The sequence below is a fragment of the Solanum pennellii genome, chromosome 1, assembly GCF_001406875.1.
Source record: "Solanum pennellii chromosome 1, SPENNV200".
NCBI classification, from domain to species: Eukaryota; Viridiplantae; Streptophyta; class Magnoliopsida; order Solanales; family Solanaceae; genus Solanum; species Solanum pennellii.
In genome coordinates, this window is record NC_028637.1 from 93121991 (window position 1) to 93144944 (window position 22954).

The 22954-nt window shown below is 38.8% G+C and overlaps 1 protein-coding gene across 1 annotated transcript; it reads left to right on the plus strand.

Annotated features, from left to right (window-relative positions):
* The first annotated feature begins 1742 nt into the window (after nt 1-1742).
* On the plus strand, nt 1743-15945 carry LOC107012756 (geranylgeranyl diphosphate reductase, chloroplastic-like). The gene is made up of 2 exons (XM_015212680.2): nt 1743-3253; nt 15687-15945. The coding sequence occupies exon 1, from the start codon at nt 1898-1900 to the stop codon at nt 3251-3253; it is 1356 nt and encodes a 451-aa protein (XP_015068166.1). The 5' UTR covers nt 1743-1897; the 3' UTR covers nt 15687-15945.
* Nucleotides 15946-22954: the final 7009 nt, after the last annotated feature.

Genomic DNA, 22954 nt, shown 5'->3' on the forward strand with positions numbered 1-22954 from the left:
TGCACCCCCTTATCCGTAAAAATAAATATTTTGTGCACACACTCTGCTAAAAACATATTTATCAACTCTTTTAAAGTTTAAACACCCTTGGCGGAATTACTAACTCTGTCACTGGTGGTAGCTGGTGATTGTGAATATAGTGGTGGTGAATAATATAAGCAGAAGAATACATCTTAGTAATATTAAGACTACGTTCTAGATCATCTTAATAGTTCAACTCTATACAATTAAGTATTGCAAATCTTAATGAAAATAAATTCACTCAATCGTCTAATTTCTGATTCATTTAGATCCAAACCTCCAATAAATATAAACAAATTAAACCTAAGTTAGAAGTTTTTGGCAAGAATGTCGTCCATAATAGGTGGTTCTGAAGCGAGGACTGAACTTGGAATCATGACGGGTATAGAATTTCAACAGTTGAAACTAGCGAGGAGTAGCTTTTTTGTGTTCCACATTATGCACGAAGCAAATTTTGACCTTGTGGGATAAAAAACACATCACCAAAATTTAAGATTCTGGAGAAGAGACAACTCTTATTGAAGTTTGTAGGATCGAGGATAAGAAATCCTGCGTAAACAATACTCTCCAAGATAGTTATTAGCTCAGTACCTCGAGGGTGCGGGTGAAGTGCAAGAAGATCATGTGGTTCCAAGGCACGAACAATTGAAATGCTAAGAGTGTTAAGTCTAGACATGTTGTTTACATCCACAAACTTTATAAAGCAACCAAACAGAGGCATTGCATTTTCACTAACTCTAACAATTCGGTTGCTCATTCTTTGAAATTTTCATAAAATTATCATTTTGCCCCTCCCAATATCAACCTCGAGTCATTTGAATGAGTTTTGAAATTGATATCGAATTTTGAGTTAAAAAATGTGTGTTTTGGAATTTGGCCCGCATTGGGTTATTTCTTTATTGCTACCGGACTGATTTGAGTCCACTAGATTTCGAGAAGTTAATAAAGTACCACGAATTCAAATATTATTTTTAAAAAGGAAAAAATTGTATGAAGTAACAACTATTAATTCAAATTTAATATAGTCATAGTTTCTTTTATATGTAATTCTCAGCAAAATATTTCATGTTTTTTGCTATCCCATTTGTATAACCAAAATATACAAATAGACCGAAATATACAAATGTAGGACCCGTTTGTATACCGAAATATACAAATATATTGAAATACATAAATGCAGGACTTATCTGTATGCCAAAATATACAAATGCAGGACCCATCTGTATATCGAATACAATTAGACCTAAATAAATATTTTTCATATATATGTATACCGAAATATGCAGATTAATAGACATAACAAACATAAAGTTTGCTATGGAGCGCTATTATACAGCCTTAAACTCTGGCGAATTATTAGTTCATTCTAGAACTATTAGTAACTTTAAAAACGTTTATTTATTTGGCTAATTGAATTTAGATACATCTTAACTCTACCACGTGACATATTTCACTTGTATTGGCAAGATTGAAAGTTATATCCAAATTTAGTTAGTCAAGTAAAAGTATATTCTTGAAACAATCAATATTGAAAGACGAAACTAATATTTTGCATAAGTTCAACATGTTTCAAATAATTATCTCTTTTTCAAATCAAATAAAATAAAATCTAAAACTACCTAGTTCAAAGTTATCAAATGACACTTATCGTGAGCCCTGATTTAATCTGATTACTGAAAAATCATATGAACCTACTAAACTCAGTAAGGTTAAACCCCAAACATTAAATATGATTAAAATAAACAAAAGTTCAGTTCTTTATACTAATCTTAGCATCTTTACCCTTTAATTTGTTTATAAAGTCTCATTATAATTGACCTATCACCATTACCAAATCTGAAACCTTTAATCCCTAAAAAGCCCCTTTTTATCAGCAATGGCCGCCCAAACTTACTTTCATCTTCACTCTCTTCGATGTCTTCCAGTTCCACTCAAGATCCAAAACCCACAAAATCAAACCCATCGTTTCAAACGAAATCCAGTCGTCTGCAAGCTTCGAGTAGCTGTAATCGGCGGCGGTCCAGCTGGATCTTCAGCTGCAGAAGCTTTAGCCACCGGCGGAATCGAAACTTTCCTCTTTGAACGAAGCCCAGCTACAGCCAAGCCATGCGGCGGTGCCATTCCACTATGCATGCTCGACGAATTCTCAATACCTTTAAATCTCATCGATCGCCGTGTCACTCAGATGCGAATCGTTTCTCCATCAAATCTTGTCGTCGATTTCGGTAAAACCCTAAAACCCCATGAATTCATCGCAATGCTCCGGCGAGAAGTGCTCGATTCATTCCTCCGGCAGCGGGCTGAATCTAGCGGCGCCAATCTTCTCAAAGCACTGGTCACCAACCTCGTGGTCCCCACATCCTCACGCGAGCCGTACGTCATTCACTACACCATGGATAACTGCCAGCATCAGCTCGCCGTCGATGCCATCATCGGCGCCGACGGAGCAAATAGCCGTGTAGCTAAATCGATCAAAGCTGGAAATTACACTACTGCCATTGCTTTCCAAGAGAGGATCAAATTACCCGAGGACAAAATGGGGTATTACGAAAATTTAGCTGAGATGTACATAGGGAATGACGTGTCGCCCGATTTTTACGCGTGGGTCTTTCCTAAATGTGACCACGTGGCAGTGGGGACCGGCACAGTCTGCTCAAAGTCCAACATCAAATCACTTCAACACGCTATCAGAGCACGAGTCAAACCAAAAATCGAAGGAGGGAAAGTAATCAAAGTAGAGGCTCATCCCATACCAGAGCATCCGCGTCCCGTTAGGGTCCGCGGACGGGTTGCTCTAGTAGGGGACGCAGCCGGATACGTAACAAAATGTTCGGGCGAAGGAATATACTTTGCGGCAAAAAGCGGAAGAATATGTGGGGAAGCAATAGTTAAGGCTTCAGAGGGTGGAGAGAGCATGATCAATGAAGACGACCTGAAGAGGGAATATTTAAGGAAGTGGGATGACAAGTATTTCTCTACATTCAAGTTCTTGGATGTGCTACAAAAAGTGTTTTATGGTAATAACGCAGCAAGAGAAGCATTGGTGGAGTTGTGTGGAGATGAATATGTACAAAGGATGACATTTGATAGCTATTTGTATAAGGAATTAGCTAGTGGGAATAGGTGGGAAGATGCTAAAATGGCGATGAACACAATTTCAAGTTTGGTTAGGTGTAACATTATGGGGAGAGAAGTGGAAGCATCTGCACAAAAAATTCTCTCAAGAGTATAGGTTAGTAGTCAAATATTTCAATTTGGTTTATGTTTATTATGTCACTAGTGAATTTGGTGCGCTTCCTGCGGTTTTTGAAAGAATTGTTAAAGAATTATTTTTTTCTCAATTAATTAATACATTCGTGTCCGAACGTAATATTATCACTTTCTCAAATTTTATATATTAATTATGAAGATCGTTTTGATATGCCGATTGAAATGAAACTTCACAAATTAAGTATCTATAATCTATTAAATGACGGATAGTACATTCTTAATCAATATGTCAAGATGTATTTTCTTAATAATTTTTTACTTCATTTATATTGCACTAAACAAGTATTTAACAATAGATTTTAATGTCACTTTGTACATTTTATTAAAATATCAATGATTTTGAAGTATCTTTTTTCTTATCCACTACTCTCGAAGATTGGCTTTGTGTTCAAGTCAACCTTTTCGAAAGGTCGATAACACTAGAGATTATGGTTCGCCAGTGACGAGATTTGACATATATCATGTAACTGATGCGTCAAGTATCTAAGAATTATATTGTGAAGTAACTGAAAAATATTAATGAAATATATTAACACGTCTTATTATTCTTTCTCATATTAATATGATAAAACTTCTTTAAATATTTCATTTTTCAATCGTTCTTATCCCCTTTTCAAATATTCAATTTAGATTTGTATGATTTCTGCATAAATCACGTCTATTGGGATTTTAGAGTATCTGATTGCATTTATATAAAAAATAAATGTTGTGTTACACTTGTCAAATATGATTTTTCAAAAATTAATCTAAATACTAATTTGTTACATTACTAATGTTATGTTACACTACTATTATCATATATATATATATATATATATATATATATATATGTATGTATGTATATGATAATAGTAGTGTAACATAACATTAGTGACTACTGATTATGATGAGGTCTAAAATGATATGTGTTACTAAGATGACTTTAAAGAGGTACTTAGTATAGTTGGTATCATTATATATATATACATATATATATATATACATATATATACATATATATACATATATATATACATATATATATATACATATATATATATACATATATATACATATATATACATATATATATGTATATATATATATATATATATATATATATATAGATATACATATATATACATATATATACATATAGATATACATATATATACATATAGATATACATATATATATACATATATATATATATAAATCTTGGCAATCCTAAAAGTATACTTGTGCAATGTATAGTTGACATCCCATGATACCAACTATACTAAGTACCTCTTTAAAGTCACCTTAGTAACACATATCATTTTAGACCTCATCATAATCGATAGTCACTAATAGAGAGATAATCATGTACATTACTTAAACATAAGGAAAGTCATGTATTAACAACAATCCATTGAACATACTTACATACCTCCGTGTCTTACCGTAGCATAAGGAACCAACCAGTAACCCATTTCAAAGACCACTTGTGCAATGTAAAAGTGACATCCCTACCCCCACTCCCACTAAGTAGAACTTATCAAGAAATCACAAGTATAGTTTAAGTCATATTCATTATCTTATTACATAGGGAGGATAACAATAACCAACATAGACCATATGAGTTACATGGAATCCGGTGTCATATAACACCACATAGAAAGAAGGTGTCCTACTTGCCTAAGGTAGAACTGGACATATATAGCTACAAGGTGGATCCACTATCTACGGGCACATAGTTATGAGATAGAGAGATTGCTTCTAGAAACCTGGCCTATTGTATTAGCGGGAGAATTTCCATCTTATGAGAACATACGAAGAAGACCCGACCTATTGTATTAACGGGAAGACCTCTGCCTCATTTACCAAATATTCTCGGTGCTAAGCATTATTCCCCAAATTAAACATAGATAGTGTAAATTGTTTTTGCATATGTGAAGGGGTACTTTACCCTTCATTCAATACAACTCATATCATGAATCATTGATTCAATAAAGTGAGAACTACCTCTCAACCTTAGATATCATACTCATGTAAGAAATCCTTTCACATTACATTCATAGTGTTTTCATGAGAATAACCTTTCTATTAACACAACATCATTAGCATAATCATAGACAATTCATAAAAGATCACGTGTAAGGGTAAGTGAGACAAATCTTTCAACAATATCACAATTCACACAATAGTAATAGGATCTTCACTTTCTACGTGAAACATAGATTCATATATAACTTCCATAAACATATACAAACCCTAGCAATTTACCCCTTCAAGGGTCATAAATCATGTCTAACAATCACACTTAGAATTACTACTTTAATTTAAGCATGAATAAAATAAGATTAATTAACTAAATTCATAAACACACTCATAATATTCATCTTGCATCAATAAACCCATCACAATCCATGAAATTGGAGTCATGGGGGAGTACATGGGTTCATGGGGAATTTACGATAAAAATCACAATCAAACAATGAACCATTCATAATATAGGACAATTAACTCATAAAAATTCGTTTTAAGAAGAACCCATGGCTAGAATGAAAACCCTAGTTTTTGAACAATATCCCAAATTTCGAAATTAGAGTTGAAAGGCTTCATGGAGAAAAGTATTCCATGAATCAAGGTTCCCATAACTTAATTGATGTTTTCCCACGAAATTAGAGTGAATAGCTTGGAGCTTGAACCCTAATCTTGACCTTCTTTTTTTGTTTTACAATGGAGTCTAGAGAGAGAAATTTTTGAGACGGAGAAAAACTTTTTGATTTGATTTGGGTTTTGGAGAATAAAGGAATAACGAAGTATTTAAAGGCTTAAAACTATTTATATTTATGATATATATCGTTTAGAAACAACCAAATTAACTAATTATTAAAATAGGAAATTACGAAAAAAGCCCTTAACTAGGTTGTCCCATCCAGGGACCACGCCCTAGTTCACGACTCGTGAAGGGGGATCACGACCTGTGGTGGTGCCCGTGGTCCTCTAGGAAATAGCCTCCTTCAACTTGCCAAGCCTTTATGAAGCCAAGTCATGACCACGAGACCTCCATGGCCCACACGTCCAAAAAGACTCATTTTTAAGGTCAAACAAGCCATGGTGATCTGGAATTCCGAAATCATTTTGCTAAAATTTTCATGGTCGTCTGATAAGACCTTAGCTATGGATCTAGTTGGCCCACACGGTCAAAACGATCCATTTTCAAGGTCAAACAAGCCTCCAAGCAGGTACACCCCCTGTTTTGCCAATTTTTGTGTGCTACAGTTCACCATCTTTTTTGGTGATTCGGAATTCTGACGTTCTTTTTGCCAAATTTTCATGGACGCCCATTAAGACGTTAGCTATAGACTTAGTTGGCCCACATGACCCAAACGATCCATTTTCAAGGTCAAAAAAACCTCGGAGTAGGTACACCCCCCATTTTACCGATTTTCGTGTGCTATAGTTTATCATCTTTTTTGGTGATCCAGAATTCCGATGTCATTTTTGCCAAAATTTTTCATGGACGCCCGGTAAGACCTTAGCTATGGACCTAGTTGTAACGATCGGGGAGCACCCCCTTAGAAGTTACGGGCGTACAAGACTCTGAAAAGTCTCATACAAGCCTTTTAGATCATTCATTGCATAATATACTCAAAATAAGTAAGAATTTAAAACTTTCTTCGCACACGAAGAATACTTTTATTAACTAGCTAGCAGAAGACTTCTTTAAAAACATTTAACTTTACAACACTTTTGTCTCATAAACCATCTAATACTTTAGAGTACATCATAGGGACTAAGCCCAACAAGACTAAAATACGTAAAAGGAACATGTGGATCTTGTCCTTAAATCTACGAGGACTCACCAAAACTTCATCTTCAACCCTTATAAACTTATTCATCATCCAAGACATATCAAGACTTCCAATCCCTACACTTTAGTCAAAAAGGAAAAAATAAGGGGTTAAAACATTGAATGCACTAACTATAGAAGCTATGCGAAAATCATGAAAAAGGGACATTAGTATAAAAGCATGCTTTCATAACATTTTGATAAAAACCATCATACTAAGAGTTTAAGAGATATAATACAATTCAACAATAACATATAATACAATTCAACAATAACATATAATACAATACCCAAATAATCCACAACATATGAACATTATCACTTAGAATATATTTAAACATTTATATCCCCTACTAAAGTTATCCTAAGACCCACATAAGTAAGATATGAAGCGACCACCCATACAACCCCTTCACACACACCTAGATGATCCTTAAGACTACCTAAAGTAAAGATATTTCATTTTCATCAGATAACACTTAAGTCCATATTCATTAAGTAAACCTTTACATCATTTAAACTTTCTACCTAAGGTTACTCTAAGACTCACATAGGTAAGACATGAAGAGACTGCCCATACACCCTCTTCAAACACACCTAAGCACTCCTCAAAGCTACCCTAGATAAGGATCTTTCTATTCAATATTCTTTCTTAAGTGAACATTATTCATCGAAACCATTTTAAGAGACACATAATCAAATAGAGGACTTCACATAATGGTCTTGAAGGACCGAGGGAACTCACCTAGCATCTTCAAAGCCTACTCGTGCAATGTATAGATAACATTCCATTCTACTACCTACACGTTGTAGAACCTATACAATAACTAGAGTGTACATCCCATATGATGAGAATAGGCATTAACTGACATAAACCATACTAGCTAGATATGGAATCCGGAGTCTACCCTACCCCGTGGAGGGTGTTCTACTTGCTAAAGGTAGAACTAGTACACATCCCATGTTGGCACATGGTTAAGGGATATCAAGGGCTTATTTGTACTCTAGTCTCATACTCAAGTAGAACTACTACCACAAACATGTCCACTCGGTGCTTTGCCTTGGTTATCATAGAGTAATTTCATTCACGTAAAGGTATATAAGAAGGTACCATTTCTTAGTCCTACTAACTCATAATACCCCTAACAAGAATGGGTCCACGAGTGCTGCCACTCAAGATCTATTAGGATAGCTCTTATGACTTTCTTAGAGATGGTTTCATGTCGTTCCAACCAACCTACCTCTAAGTCCATCATTCTGCTCAAGAAGGGCACCACTACGGTCTACCTATCAAGGCTTCAATATTAACCTTCTTTTCATATTCAAGGTTTCACATTCTTAGCCTTCTTTTCTTATTCAAGGCTCTATATAGTCATCCTTAGAAGGTCAAGTACTATAGGTCTACCGATCTTAGACTTTCATTCCTTCATACACATACTTGACAAGGGTGCCTAAACCTAACAAGTCAAGAGATCATGTATTCACATAACTCTTATGCATCAAGTAGAAGGACCTAAGTCTACCAATCAAGATACAACATTCATTATATTATTTATCCAATATCATTCAAGTACCATTTTTTGGTGATCCGAATTTCGACGTCAAAAATGCTGAATTTTTTTGTGGACGTCCGTAAAGCCCCGAAGCACGCATACCCCCATATCGAGGATTTTCGTGTACTATAGCACACTATTTTTTTGTTGATCCAGATTCCGACGTAAAAAGTGTTGATTTTTTTGTGGACGTTCGTCAAGACCTTAGCTATGCAATCGGTTGGCCCTCACGGCTAGTACGACCCATTTTCAAGGTCAAACGAGTTTTGAAGCGTGCATACCTCCTATTTCGATGATTTTCGTGAGCTATAGCACACCATTTTTTGGTGATTCGGATTCTGATGTCGAAGATGCCGAATTTTTTTGTGAACGTCCGTCGAGACCTTGGCTATGTAGTCGGTTGACCCTCACGGCCAGTCCCATCCATTTACAAGGTCAAACGAGCCCCGAAGCGCGCATACCCCATTTCAACGATTTTCGTGTGCTATAGCACACCATTTTTTTGGTGAACCTGATTCCAACATAAAAAATGCCAAATTTTTGGTATACGTTTGTCAAAACCTTGGCCATGCATTCGGTTGGGCCTTACCGCTAGTCCGACCCATATTTAAGGTCAAACGAGTCCCGAAGCGCGCATACACCCACTTTTGACAATTTTCGTGTGCTATAGCACACAATTTTTTGTGATCCTGATTTCGACATCAAAAATGCCGAAATGTTTTGTGGACGTCCGTCAAGACCTTGGCTATGCAGTTGGTTGGCCCTCATGGCCAGTCCGACCCATTTTCAAGGTCAAACAAGCTCAAAGCACACATACCCCCGATTTCGATGATTTTTTTGTGTTATAGCACGCCATTTTTTTGGTGATTCGGATTTCGACTTCAAAAATGCCATTTTTTTGTAAACGTGGGTCAAGACCTTGGCTATGCAGCCGGTTGGCCCTCACGGTCAGTCCGGCCTATATTTAAGTCGATGATTTTCGTGTGTTATAGCACACTATTTTTTTGGTGATCCTGATTCCGACGTTAAAAATGTCAAATTTTTTTATGGACGTCCGTCAAGACCTTGGCTATGCAGCCAGTTGGCGCTCACGGCCAGTCCGACCCATTTTCAAGGTCAAACGAGCCCTGAAGCGCGCATACCCCTATTTCGATAATTTTCGTGTGCTATAGCACACCATTATTTTGGTGATCCAGATTCCGATGTAAAAAATGCCGAAATTATTTGTGGATGTCCGTCAAGACCTTGGCTATGCAGACGGTTGGCCCTCACAGCTAGTCCCACCCTTTTCACGGTCAAACGAGTCCTGAAGCGCGCATACCCCCCATTTCGACATTTTTCGTGTGCTATTGAACAATATTTGTTTTGGGGATCCAGATTCCGACGTTGAAAATGCCAAAATTTTTTGTAGGACATTCTTCAAGACCATGGCTATGTAGCTGGTTGGACCTCACAGCTAGTCCATTCCATTTACCAGGTCAAACGAGCCCTGAAGCGCGCATACATCCTATTTCGACATTTTTGGCGATCTGGATTCTGACGTAAATAATGTCGATTTTTTTGGTGGACTTCCGTCAAGACCTTGGCTATGCAGCTGTTGGTCCTCACGGCCAGTACGACCCATTTTCAAGGTCAAATTGAGTCCCGAAGCGTGCATACCCCCCCCATTTCGACGATTTTTGTATGCTATAGTACACCATTTTTTTGATGATTCGGATTGCAACGTCAAAAATTCCAAAATCTTTTGTGGACTTTCGTTAAGACCATGGTTATGCTGTCGGTTGTCCCTCACAGCCAGTCCGACCCATATTCAAGGTCAAACGAGCTCCGAAGCGCGCATACTTCCTATTTGCACGATTTTTGTGTGCTTATAATAGCACACCATTTTTTTCGTGATCAGGATTTCGATGTCAAAAATGCCAAAAAATTTTGTGGACGTCCCTCAAGACCTTGGCTATGCTTCCGGTTGACCCTCACGGCCAGTCCGACCCATTTTCAAGGTCAAACAAGCCACGAAGCGCGCATACTTCTCATTTTGACGATTTTAATGTGCTATAGCAAACTTTTTTTTGGTGATCTGGAATCCGACGTTAAAAATGCCGAAATTTTTTGTGGAATTCCTTCAAGACCTTGGCTATGTATCCGGTTGGCCCTCACGACCAGTCTGACCCATTTTCAAGGTCAAACAAGCCCCGAAGCGCGCATACTCACCATTTTGACGATTTTCATATGCACACATTATTTTTTTGGTGATCCGGATTTCCACTTCAAAAATGCTGAAATTTTTTTTTGATATCCGTCAGGACCTTGGCTATGCAGCCGATTGTCTCTCACGGCTATTCCAACCCTATTTTAAAGGTCAAACGAGCCTCGAATGTAAATACCCCCTATTTTGACAATTTTCGTGTGCTATAGCACACCATTTTTTTGGTGATCCGGATGACGACGTCAAAAATGCCAAACTTTTATGTGCACTTCCGTCATGACCTTGTCTATGCAGTCGGTTGGTCCTCACGGCCAGTCCGACCCATTTTCAAGGTCAAACGAGCCCTGAAGGGCGCATACCCCACATTTCGACGATTTTCGTGTGCTATAGCACAACATTTTTTCGATGATCAGGATTTCAATGAAAAAATACTGAAATTTTTTGTAAATGTCCGTCAAGACTTTGGCTATGCAGCCGGTCGGCTCTCACGACCTGGCCAACCCATTTTCAAGGTCAAACAAGCCCCGAAGTGCGCATACCCCTAATTTCGACGATTTTTGTGTGCTATAGCATACCATTTTTTGGGTGATCCGGATTACGATGTCAAAAATACCAAATTTTTTTGTGGACTTCTGTGAAGACCTGTACTATGCAGTTAGGTTGGTCCTCACGGCCAGGACATTCCATTTTCAAGGTCAAATGAGCCCCGAAGCGCGCATACCCCGTATTTCGTCGATTTTTATGTGCTATAGTACACCAATTTTTGGGTGATCCGGATTCCGACGTCAAAAATGATGATAATTTTTGTGGACGTCCGTCAGGACCTTGGCTATGCATCCGGTTGGCCCTCACGGCTAGTCCGGCCCATTTTCAAGGTCAAAAGAGCCCTGAAGCGCGTATACCCCCCATTTCAACTATTTCGTGTGCTATAGCGCACCATTTTATTGGGTAATCTAGATTACGACGTCAAAAAGGCCGAAAATTTTTGTGGACGTCCGTCAAGACCTTGGCTATGCATCCGGTTGGCCCTCACGGCTAGTGTAACAACCCGAAATTGACTATGCTAAGTAATGCTTAACGTACCTAGAATGCCTTGATTAGATCGGGTTCACACGGATTGATGCGCGTGTAACTAGACCTCTGAACCTATGCATCAGCCAAGCCAACCAACTTAGTGAGTGAGTTGAGCTAGGCAAGGTTGGGTCCAGCCATGTAGGACACCCAAATATTAAGATTCACCCGGATGAGTTTTAACTGGACTTGAAAGGGGTAATCTTAAGTTTGGAGGGTCTAAGGGTAAAATGGTATTTTCCAGGCTAAGGATAGTATTGTAAATACCCTAAATATTTATTTATTTATTTATTTAATTAATATAAGGAGTGGACAATTCGGGTAGGGTTGACCCGAATTGACTCATTTTCGTGAGTTAGGCTTCACCTGAGTTCGATCATTTGTGGAAGCAATGATTAAATTGAATTAATTGGTATTTAATAATTAAGTTGAATTAATTGGCATTTAACTTTCTGATTTAAGTAAGCGAAAATCAGATTTTTAATAAGAAATTAATAATAAAATAAATAAATAACAAAGAGTCCTAGTTTGACTAAGTCTTCAACTAAAACTCCTACTCTTAAACTTACTCTCATCTCTCTCCACTCTCATTCTCACGTCTCTCACTCGCATTCTCACGTCCATCATCAGCAAAAAGGAACAAAAAATCAAAGTTCATCACTTGAAGAACTTGCACACAAAAACTCAAAAGAAAAACTAAACTAAAAACGAAAGGCGAAAATATTTTTCAAACGGTTTGCGCGTGAGTTTTGTTGGAGAAGCATTTGTTTTTCGTGGGATTTGGTAGCACTTGAGATCAGATTTGAAAGGTGTTAAACGACGAAAAAAGGTATGGGTTTTCTTTCTCTTGGTCCCTTTCCCAAGAGATCCCTAAGATTCAGTCGAATTCTAATCCGAAAACTAGGAATGTTCCCCTTTGCATGTACCTGTCACTAGCTCCCATTGATTGTTGTAGGTTGTGTATGTTTGCTGGTAGAAATTAGGAATATAATGTGTTTTCGTGATGATTATGTTCATGTATGTATGTTTGGATTTATGTGATGATGAAAATGTGTTCAATGTGGTGTAGCCGTGTTCTTGGGCATGTTTTGGAGCATGAAAATGGCATGTTAAAGCCTTGTGTTTTTTTTGTATAATATTGCTTGGAAAATATGCACATAATAATGTACGAAATATCCAGCGAATTACCTAAGAATCTAACGTACAAATGATGGAAAAAAATGGACTAACATCGAGACCAAATTTCCAGAAAAAAAAATCTGAAAATTTGGTCTGGGCTAAGCAATTAGTGAGATGCTGAAATTTTTTAAATTTTTTTAAGATGTGAGGTCATTAGGGATTGAACCCAAGATCTCACCATATGAAAGCTATTAAAAATTCAATAATAAAAATGAGGTTAGGGGGATTCAAAATGGGGTAAGGCTCAAGTGAAGGAATGAAAGAGGAAAAGAATTAAAAAAATGATGTGTGTGGGGATCGAACCCACAACCTCTTGGATAGGTGAGGGAGATAGGAGAAAAATGAAAGAAAAATAAAATGAGGGGTGTGGGAATCAAACCCACAACCTCTCGGATAGGTGAGGAAGTTAGGAGAAAAATTAAAGAAAAATAAAATGAGGTTGTGGGGGATCGATCCCACATCCTCTTGGTCTCCATCGAAAAAGAGAGGAAAGAAAAAGAAAGGAAAAAGAAGTGTAGGTGTTGGGATTCGACCTCAAGTCTTTAAGCTGAAAAATATAAATAAAAAATTTAATATGAGGCTAAGTGTCGGGTTCCCTTGCCCAATTCCGTATTGATACATAAGTCTTACGTGAATAAATATTTAATGAATGCTGCCCATAGGAATCAAACTCGGGACTTTGGCATACTTACAAGATGCATAAGTCTTGTACCGCATAATCTTGGGTAAGTATAAGTCACTTAGACGAATTATGAATGAAGTCTCATGGCTTGTACGTATGGATTCATAAGTCCAGCGTACGTTTAAACGTAAGTGAACTTAAGATGTATGTGATGAATTGATGTGACTCCAGGGGGGTTAAGTAAGAGTGTGAAACACACTAAAAGGCCAAGTGCATTGACATATGACGAAATGAACATTCACGTAATGGGGTGAGTAATTATGAAGAACAAATATTCTAAAGTTAATGAAAATAGTGACAACATGATAAGAGGCTAAGATGAATGGTCAGGCAAGTCTCAACCAAGCCTAGGAAAATGTTACCAAATGTACTCACCTATGGGAGTTTAGAATGATGTAGAGTCAAATCTCAAGCATACTCCAAGAGAAAGTGTTAAGAATGAATTCATAGTGAATAAGCAAAGAAAGAGTGACTACATGACTATAGGCTAGTGCAAGTTAGACAAGCTGCATCTACGCCTAAAAATCAATGTCACTAAATGAAATTTCTAAGAGAGTATATTTATGCTAAACGATGAATAAGCAAAGAAAGAGTGGCTACATAAGGATAGGCTAGTACAAGTGAGACAAGTTGTATCTACGCCTGGAATCAATGTCCCTCAATGTAAATTCCAAGAGAGCATATGTATGTTATACGGTGAGCAAATAATGAAAGGTGAGTAAAGATGAAATAAAAAGATGTTAAGAAAAAATAGGATGACACCACAATATGAGGCTAGTGCAAGTGAGACAAGCTGTACCTACACCAATATAATGTCACCAAAAGTATTCACCTAAGAGAGTGTTGAATATTAAGAGTCAAGTCTCAATAAAACTCTATATGTAAGTGTAAGGACAATTCACACTTAATACGTAAAGAAGAGATGATAAATCATCTAATGAGCTATGACTATCTCATGCTAGAAGCAAGCTTCGATGATGTATGAGTTGAATGTAAATAGGAACTTTAAACGGAGCACCGATAGGCTAGCTATGAGTGGTGATGCCCTTTTTTAGGAAGGGAGGTTCACGTAATTCTCATGAGATGAGACTGTCCACCAAGGTGGGTATGGGTCTCCCTAAATCTCCTAGTCTTTGAACTATGCTGCCAACATAGGGAACTAGCCAGTTGTTTTCCACCTAAGCGAGCTAGGGATGTTTTGGTTTCACCTTGGCCAGTGACTCCACCGCTTTTCGGTGTGGGGAAAATACCAGTTTTCATGATGCTCACATGATCTATGTCGGTTAAACTTGAAGTTCCTCAAAGTATGAATGTTAATGAAATGAATGATGCTGAAGATGTATGTGCAAGACAATCAGGAGGTGAAACCAGATTCAGGTAATGACATTAGGTCATTCTTGGTCATTGCACTTCATGATCCCGATGACAGTCTTAAACTTCATCCTAGGTATAGCTGGTGTTTATATCAGCCTATGAATGAATTAAATGAATAATGTGACGTACATATGAATGAAAGAAGCAGACTCTGTGTTTGCTAAAGAAGGCTCTCAAGTTTAAGTCCCATATGTTGAGCCCTCATTTGGGAAGTGCTAATGTTGAATCCGTGATTCCAAGGTCTCATGGTATATAAATGAATGATATGTGATATATGTATGTGCTATATGAAATATGTTATGTGCTGGGTGCAATATGAAAAGAATGATGATGCATGTTACTCTCATAGCATGACTTTCCTAATCTGATTTGGCAAGTCCAACTGACTTGGCTTTCCATATCTCATATCGTTAGGAGAGAGCTTTTCTTAATCATGCATGTCCTTGGTGTATACTTGCATACACCCATACTTAGTACAAGTGTGTACTAATCCCATACATTATACTATTTTAGGTGCAGGTTCAGGAGGGCGTTGAAGACATTCATTGCAGCTCTTCGGACATAAGAGCTTTTCATCCGAACCTGGTAGGTCCTCATGCATTCGAGGATGCATGCCGTTATGTTTCTAGCTTAGTAATAAATTTAGGCTTGTGGAGCATGTTCCACTAGTATTTCTTTTTTGTTTTGATCAGACTTATGTAATGGTCCCATTTTGGCAATTGTTACTATACAATTAGACTATTATTTCAAGATTGAATGATCCTTTATTAGATAGTTGATGCACATGAGTAATGAACTTCTTTATACGTGTATGCATGCTATAACTATGAAGTCTATGTACACTTCAAACAAAACAAAATGTTTCAAATTTTCCGCTAAAATTAACCAAACGAATATAATGGCGACGTAAGTAGGCTTGTTTGCAACCTCTGAGAGGTCAACGACGCCGGTTGCGAAACGGGTTCCAGAATCCAGGTCGTGAAAAACTTGGTATCAGAGCATAAGGTTAAATATCCAAGACATCAGGCTCATGTCAACCACATTAAGTAGTTTCTAAGTTATGTTAGTGAAGTGCACCATTATCATGAATTAGAGACTGCATAACGCTTAGGAAATTTTCCCTTATTCTAATCTTATCGTGCCTTGTGAAATTTTGATTACTTGGTATTAAGAGCGTATCTAACATCAACTCTGGTGTTTCAGAAAGATGAATACGAGGAGAAACACAGGAAGAGGGATTGAAGGAGCAGCTGCTGGGGCAAAATCAAGTTCCTCCCCAAGTTAAAGCTGCTGGAATAGAGATGCCTGGGTTGACAGATGGAGAAGTAAGGAATGCCTTGCTACAAATGGCACATGCCATCACTACTCAGGCTCAAGCCATCACGGCTCAAGCCACTAGAGAGGGTATTCCCAGAGAGAATCCTCATGCTAGCACCATGTCTAGCAGGTTGAGGGACTTCACCAGAATGAACCCCCTAGTTTACTACGGATCCAAGACCCATGAGGATCCCCAAAAGTTCGTGGATGAGGTCCACAAGATCCTTTGTGCCATGGGAGTAGATGAGGAGGCGAAGGCTGAGTTGTCTGCATATCAACTCAAGGATGTGGCACAGATTTGGTACCAGATGTGGGCTGATAGCCGAGCACGTGGAGATGTTCCCATCACTTGGGATGTTCAAGACTGCCTTTCTGGAGAGATTCTTCCCCAGAGAGAAACGAGAAGCGAAGGTTGAAGAGTTCATCAACCTGAGACAAGGATGTATGTTAGTCAAGGAGTATTCTTTGAAATTCGTTAAACTCTCAAAGTATGCTTCTTCTCTGATGGTAAATAGCAGGGATGAAATGAGCAGGTTTGTGACTGGTGTGTCAGAGGATCTAGTGTAAGATTGTCGGGCAGCCAAGTTGCATGATAACATGGATCTAGGCAGGTTGATGGTGCATGCTCAGAAAGTGGAAGAAAGCAGGAAGAGGAGGCACGCTAGGGCAGTAAACAGGTCAAGGCAAGTTGAGGAGAATTTTTCAAGGAAGAGTAGTACTGAAATCAAGGATAAGCCCTGGTTTAAGAAGGGACTCTCCCACCGAGGGGAGTCAAGTTCATCCAAGGGTCTCTCTGATAGGGATTTCGAGCCTAGAGTTAAGAGAAACAATAAAGTAGATACACCTCAGGAGAGGCCACCTTGTAGGAAGTGTGGCAAACTGCATAGAGGAAAGTGTAGGATGGGCTCTAACGCTTGTTACAGTTGTGGCAAACCGGGTCACATGATGAAGGATTGTTCGAATATGAGAGGTCAAGAAAAAAGGGAAGGAGAAAGTTCAGCCTAATTGTCACATCCCAAAACCATACCTAGAAGTTAGGGTACAATTTTGGATTGTAACCGGCGTCGTCAACCTTTCAGAGGTCTAACACAAGCTCTTTCATATCATTCATCGCATAAACATAGTGAAAAGTAGTGCAGGATTAAAACTTTTCACAAAACATAATATAGTTTTCAAAATCTCTTTCATATAAACGTAATAGGAAATACTAAGTCTCAATCTCATCATCTTAAGATAAAAGTGGGACACAGCCCATACTTCAAAATACGAATATAGAAATACTTAGTCTATTACAAAACTTTGAATAAAAACATAAAATATATATATGCCCTCGAGTCAAGTGAGGAGATACTTCAACTTCTCTTGAAAGATCTTCTAAGTCCAAGTCTTCACTTCTCAAAGCTCCTCACCTACCGAGAACTATATAGATAGATAAAAGCATGGAGTTAGTACAATCACATGTACTAGTATGGCATTATGCATAAAAATCATGAAAACTGACTTTATTGGAAATATGCATCTTTTCATTTAAAAATTATATTTTAATGGGATAATGCCCAAGTACCCCCTCAACCTATGCCCGAAATCTCAGAGACACACTTATACTATACTAAGGTCCTATTACCCCTCTGAACTTATTTTATTAATAATTTTTTACCCCTTTTCGACCTACGTGGCACTATTTTGTGGGCCCAACGATGATTGACTTTTTTTTCAAACTAGTGCCACGTAGGCTAAAAAGGGGTAGAAAATTACTTATAAAATAAGTTCAGAGGGGTAATAGGACCTTAATATAGTATAAGTGTGTCTCTGGGATTTCGTGCATAGATTGAGGGGGTACTTGTGCATTTTCCCTATTTTAATCATAATAACATCATTAATTAATTTAGAAACACATAAGATAATAATAAATCAACAATATCAAATTTAAAGATCACTTTATAGTGAACTATATTCACTGTACATAGAATTACTAAATCCTCTTAAAACTCAACTTCTAGCATGTGATTCCCTCACTTAAAGTCATCCTAAGATTCACTTAAGTCATACAAAGAGAGACCTCCCATACACCCTCTCTAGATGTGCCTAAACAACCCCTAATATTACCTATAAAAAGTCACATACATCCCTCATGGCCATTCCGACCCATTTCCAAGGTCAAATGAGCTCCGAAGCGCGCATACCCCCGAATTCGACGATTTTCGTGTGCTATAGAAAACCATGTTTTAGGTGATCCATATTCCGCCGTCAAAAATGCCAAAAATTTTGTGGACGTCCTTTAAGACCTTGGCTATGAATCTGATTATCCCTCACGGTCATTCCGACCCATTTTAAAGGTCAAACGAGCCCCAAAGCGCGCATATCCCCTATTTCAACGATTTTTGTGTGCTGCAAACTATTTTTTTGGTGATCCGGATTTCTACGTCAAAAATGCCCAATTTTTTTGTGGACGTATGTCAAAACCTTGGCTATGCATTCGGTTGGACCTCACGGCCATTTCGACCCTTTTTCAAGGTCAAACGAGCCCCAAAGCGCGCATACCCCCCATTTCGACGATTTTCATTTGCTATAGCAAACTATTTTTTGGGTGATCCGGATTCTAACGTCATAAATGCCAAATTTTTTGTGGACGTTTTTCAAGTCCTTATCTATGCATACGATTGGCCCTCACGTCCGTTCCGACCCATTTTCAATGTCAAAAGAGCCCCGAAGCGCGCATACCCCCCATTTTTAAAATTTTCGTCTTCTATAGCAAACCATTTTTTAGGTGATCCGAATTCCTACGTGAAAAATGACAAAAGTTTTTGTGGACATCCATAAATACCTTGGATATGCATTTGGTTGGCCCTCACGACCATTCAGACCAATTTTCAAGGTCAAACGCTCCCTGAAGCGCGCATACCCCCATTTCGATGATTTTCGTGTGCTATAGCAAATCATTTTTTGGTTGATCTCGATTTCGACGTCAAAATGCAAAAAAAAATTGTGGTCGTCCGTCAAGACCATGGATATGCATACGTTTGGCCCTCACGGCCATCCCGACCCATTTTCAAGGTTAAACGAGCCCCGAAGCACGCATACCCTCCATTTCGATGATTTTCATGTGCTAAAGCAAACCATTTTTTTGGTGATCCGTATTCCGATATCAAAAATGCCAAAAATTTTTTGGACGTCCATCAAGGCCTTGAAAATTCATCCGGTTGGCCCTCACAGCCTTTCTGACCGATTTTCAAGGCTAAAAGAACCCTGAAGCCCATACCCCCTATTTCGACGATTTTCGTGTGCTATAGCAAACCAGTTTTTGGGTGATCTAAATTCCGACATAAAAAATGCCAATATTTTTGTAAACGTCCATCAAGACCTTGGCTATGTATCCGGCTGGCCCTCACGGCCATTTTGGCCCATTTTAAAGGTCAAACGAGCCCCGAAGCGCGCATACCCCCCATTTCAACGATATTGTGTGCTATAGTAAACCATTTTGTGGGTGATCCATATTCTGACGTCAAAAATGCTAAAAGTTTTTGTGAACGTCCGTAAAGACCTTGGATATTATCTGGTTGACCCTCATGGACATTCCGACCCATTTTCAAGTTCAAGCGAGCCCGGAAGCGCGCATACCCCCAATTTAGACAATTTTCGTGTGCTATAGAAAACCATTTTTTGGGTGATCCGGATTCCGACGTCAAAAATGACAATAATTTTAGTTGACGTACTTCAAGACCTAGGCTATGCATCCGATTGTCCCTCACGTCCATTCCCACCCATTATCAAGGTCAAACGAGCCCCGAAGCACGCATACCCCCGATGTCGACGATTTTCTTGTGCTATAGCAAACTATTTTTTGGGTGATCCGGATTCCGACATCAAAAATGCCAAAAATTTTTGTGGTCGTCCTTAAAGACCTTGGTTATGCATCTGGTTTCCCTCACGGCCATTCCGACCCATTTTTCAAGGTCAAACAAGCCCCGAAGCGCGCATAACCCCCATTTTGACGATTTTCGTGTGCTATAGCAAGCCATTTCTTGGGTGATCCGAATTCTGACGTCGAAAATGCAAACACTTTTTGTGGATGTCCGTCAAGGCCTTGGCTGTTCATACAGTTTGCCCTCACTGCCGTTTCGACTAATCTTCAAGGTCAAAAGAGCCCTGAAGCGCGCATACCCCCCATTTCGACTATTTTTGTGTGCTATAGCAAACCATTTTTTGGTTGATCTGCATTCCGACATAAAAAATGCCAAATTTTTTGTGGACGCCCATCAAGACCTTTGCTATGCATCCGGTTGCCCCTCACGGCGATATTGGCCCATTCTCAAGGTCAAACGAGCCCTTAAGCGCGCATACCCCCTATTTCAACGATTTTCGTGTGCTGAAAACCATTTTTTGGGTGATCCGGATTCCGACGTCAATAATTCCTAAATTTTTTGTGGACGTCTATCAAGACCTTAGATATGCATCCGGTTGGCCCTCATGGCCATTCCGACCTATTTTAAAGGTCAAACGAGCCCTGAGCGCGCATACCCCCCATTTCAATGATTTTGGTGTGCTATTGCAAAGCATTTTTTGGGTGATCCGGATTTTGATGTCAAATATGCCAAAAATTTTAGTGGTCGTCCTTCAAGACCTTTTCTATGCATCCGGTTGTCCCTCACAGCCATCGCGACCCATTTTCAAGGACAAACAACCCCGAAGCGCGCATACCCTCATTTCAATGTTTTTCATGTGATTTAGCAAATCATTTTTTGGGTGATCGGATTCAGACATAAAAAATGCCAAATTTTCTGTGGATGTCCATCAAGGCCTTGGCTATCCATCCGGTTGGATCTCACGGACATTCCGACCCATTTTCAATATCACACAAGCCCCGAAGTGCGCATACCCCCTTTTTCGACTGTTTTTGAGTGCTATATCAAACCATTTTTTGGGTGATGCGGATTCTAACGTCCAAAATTCCAAAATTTTTGCGGACATCCTTCATGGCCTTGGCTATGCATTCGTTTTGCCCTCATGGCCATTCGGACCTATTTTCAAGGTCAAACAAGCCCCAAAGCGCACATACCCCATATTTCGACGATTTTCGTGTGCTATAACAAACCATTTTTTTTGGTGATCCGAATTACGACATCAAAAATGCCAAAATTTTTTGTGGATGCCATCAAGACCTTGGCTATGCAACCGGTTGGCCCTCGCGACCATTTCGACCCATTTTCAAGGTCTAACGAGCCCCGAAGGGTGCATTCCCCCCATTTCAACGATTTTCTTGTGTTGCAAATCATTTTTTGAGTGACTCGGATTCGATGTCAAAAATTCAAAAATTTTTAATGGACGTCCGTCAAAACCTTGGCTATGCATCCAGTTGGCCCTCACGGCCATTCCGACCCATTTTCAAGGTCGAACGAGCCCCGAAGCATGCATATTCTCCATTTCGATGATTTTTGTGTACTATAGCAAACAATTTGTAGGGTGATCCCGATTCCAATGTCAAAAATGCCTAAATTTTTTGTGGACGTCTATAAAGATATTGGATATGCATCCGGTTGGCCCACACGGCCATTCTGACCCATTTTAAAGGTCAAACGAGCCCCGAAGAGAGCATACCCCCCATTTCAATTATTTTCGTGTGTTATAGAAAACCATTTTTAGGGTGATCCAGATTCCGCGTCAAAAATGCCAAAAGTTTTTGTGAAAGTCAGTAAAGACCTTGTCTATGCATACCATTGTCCTTCACGGCCGTTCCGAACCATTTTCAAGGTCAAAAGAGACCCTAAGCGCACATACCCCCCATTTCGATGATTTTGGTATGCTATAGCAAACCATTTTTTGGGTGATCCGGATTCCAACATCAAAAATAAGAAATTTTTTGTGGACGTTCATAGAGACCTTGGGCTATGCATCTGGTTGGCCCTCACCGCCATTCCAACCCATTTTCAAGGTCAAACGAGCCACGAAGCGCGCATACCCCCTATTTCTATGATTTTTGTGTGCTATAGCATAATTTTTTGGGGTAATCCGTATTCTGACTTAAAAAATGCAAAAAAAATATTCTGGACGTTCGTCAAGACCTTGTCTATGCATCCGGTTATCCCTCACGGACATTTCAACCCATTTTCAAGGTCAAACGAGCCTCGAAGCGCATGACCCCCATTTTGACGATTTTTGTGTGCTATATAGCAAACCATTTTTTCGGTGATCCGGATTCCGCCATCAAAAATGCAAAAATATTTTGTGGACGTCTGTCAAGACATTGTCTATGCATCCGGTTGTCCCTTATAGCCATTCTGACCCATTTTCAAGGTCAAACGAGCCCCGTAGCGCGCGTACCCCTTATTTCGATGATTTTCGTGTGTAGCAAACCATTTTTTTGGTGATCCGGATTTCGACGTCAAAAATGCCCAAATTTTTTGTGTACATCTCTCAAGACCTTGTCTATGCATCTAGTTGGCCCTCACGGCCATTCCGACCCATTT

Excerpts from the sequence above, each read along its gene's own strand:
- LOC107012756 (XM_015212680.2), top strand. The coding sequence starts at position 1,898 with ATGGCCGCCCAAACTTACTTTCATCTTCACTCTCTTCGATGTCTTCCA.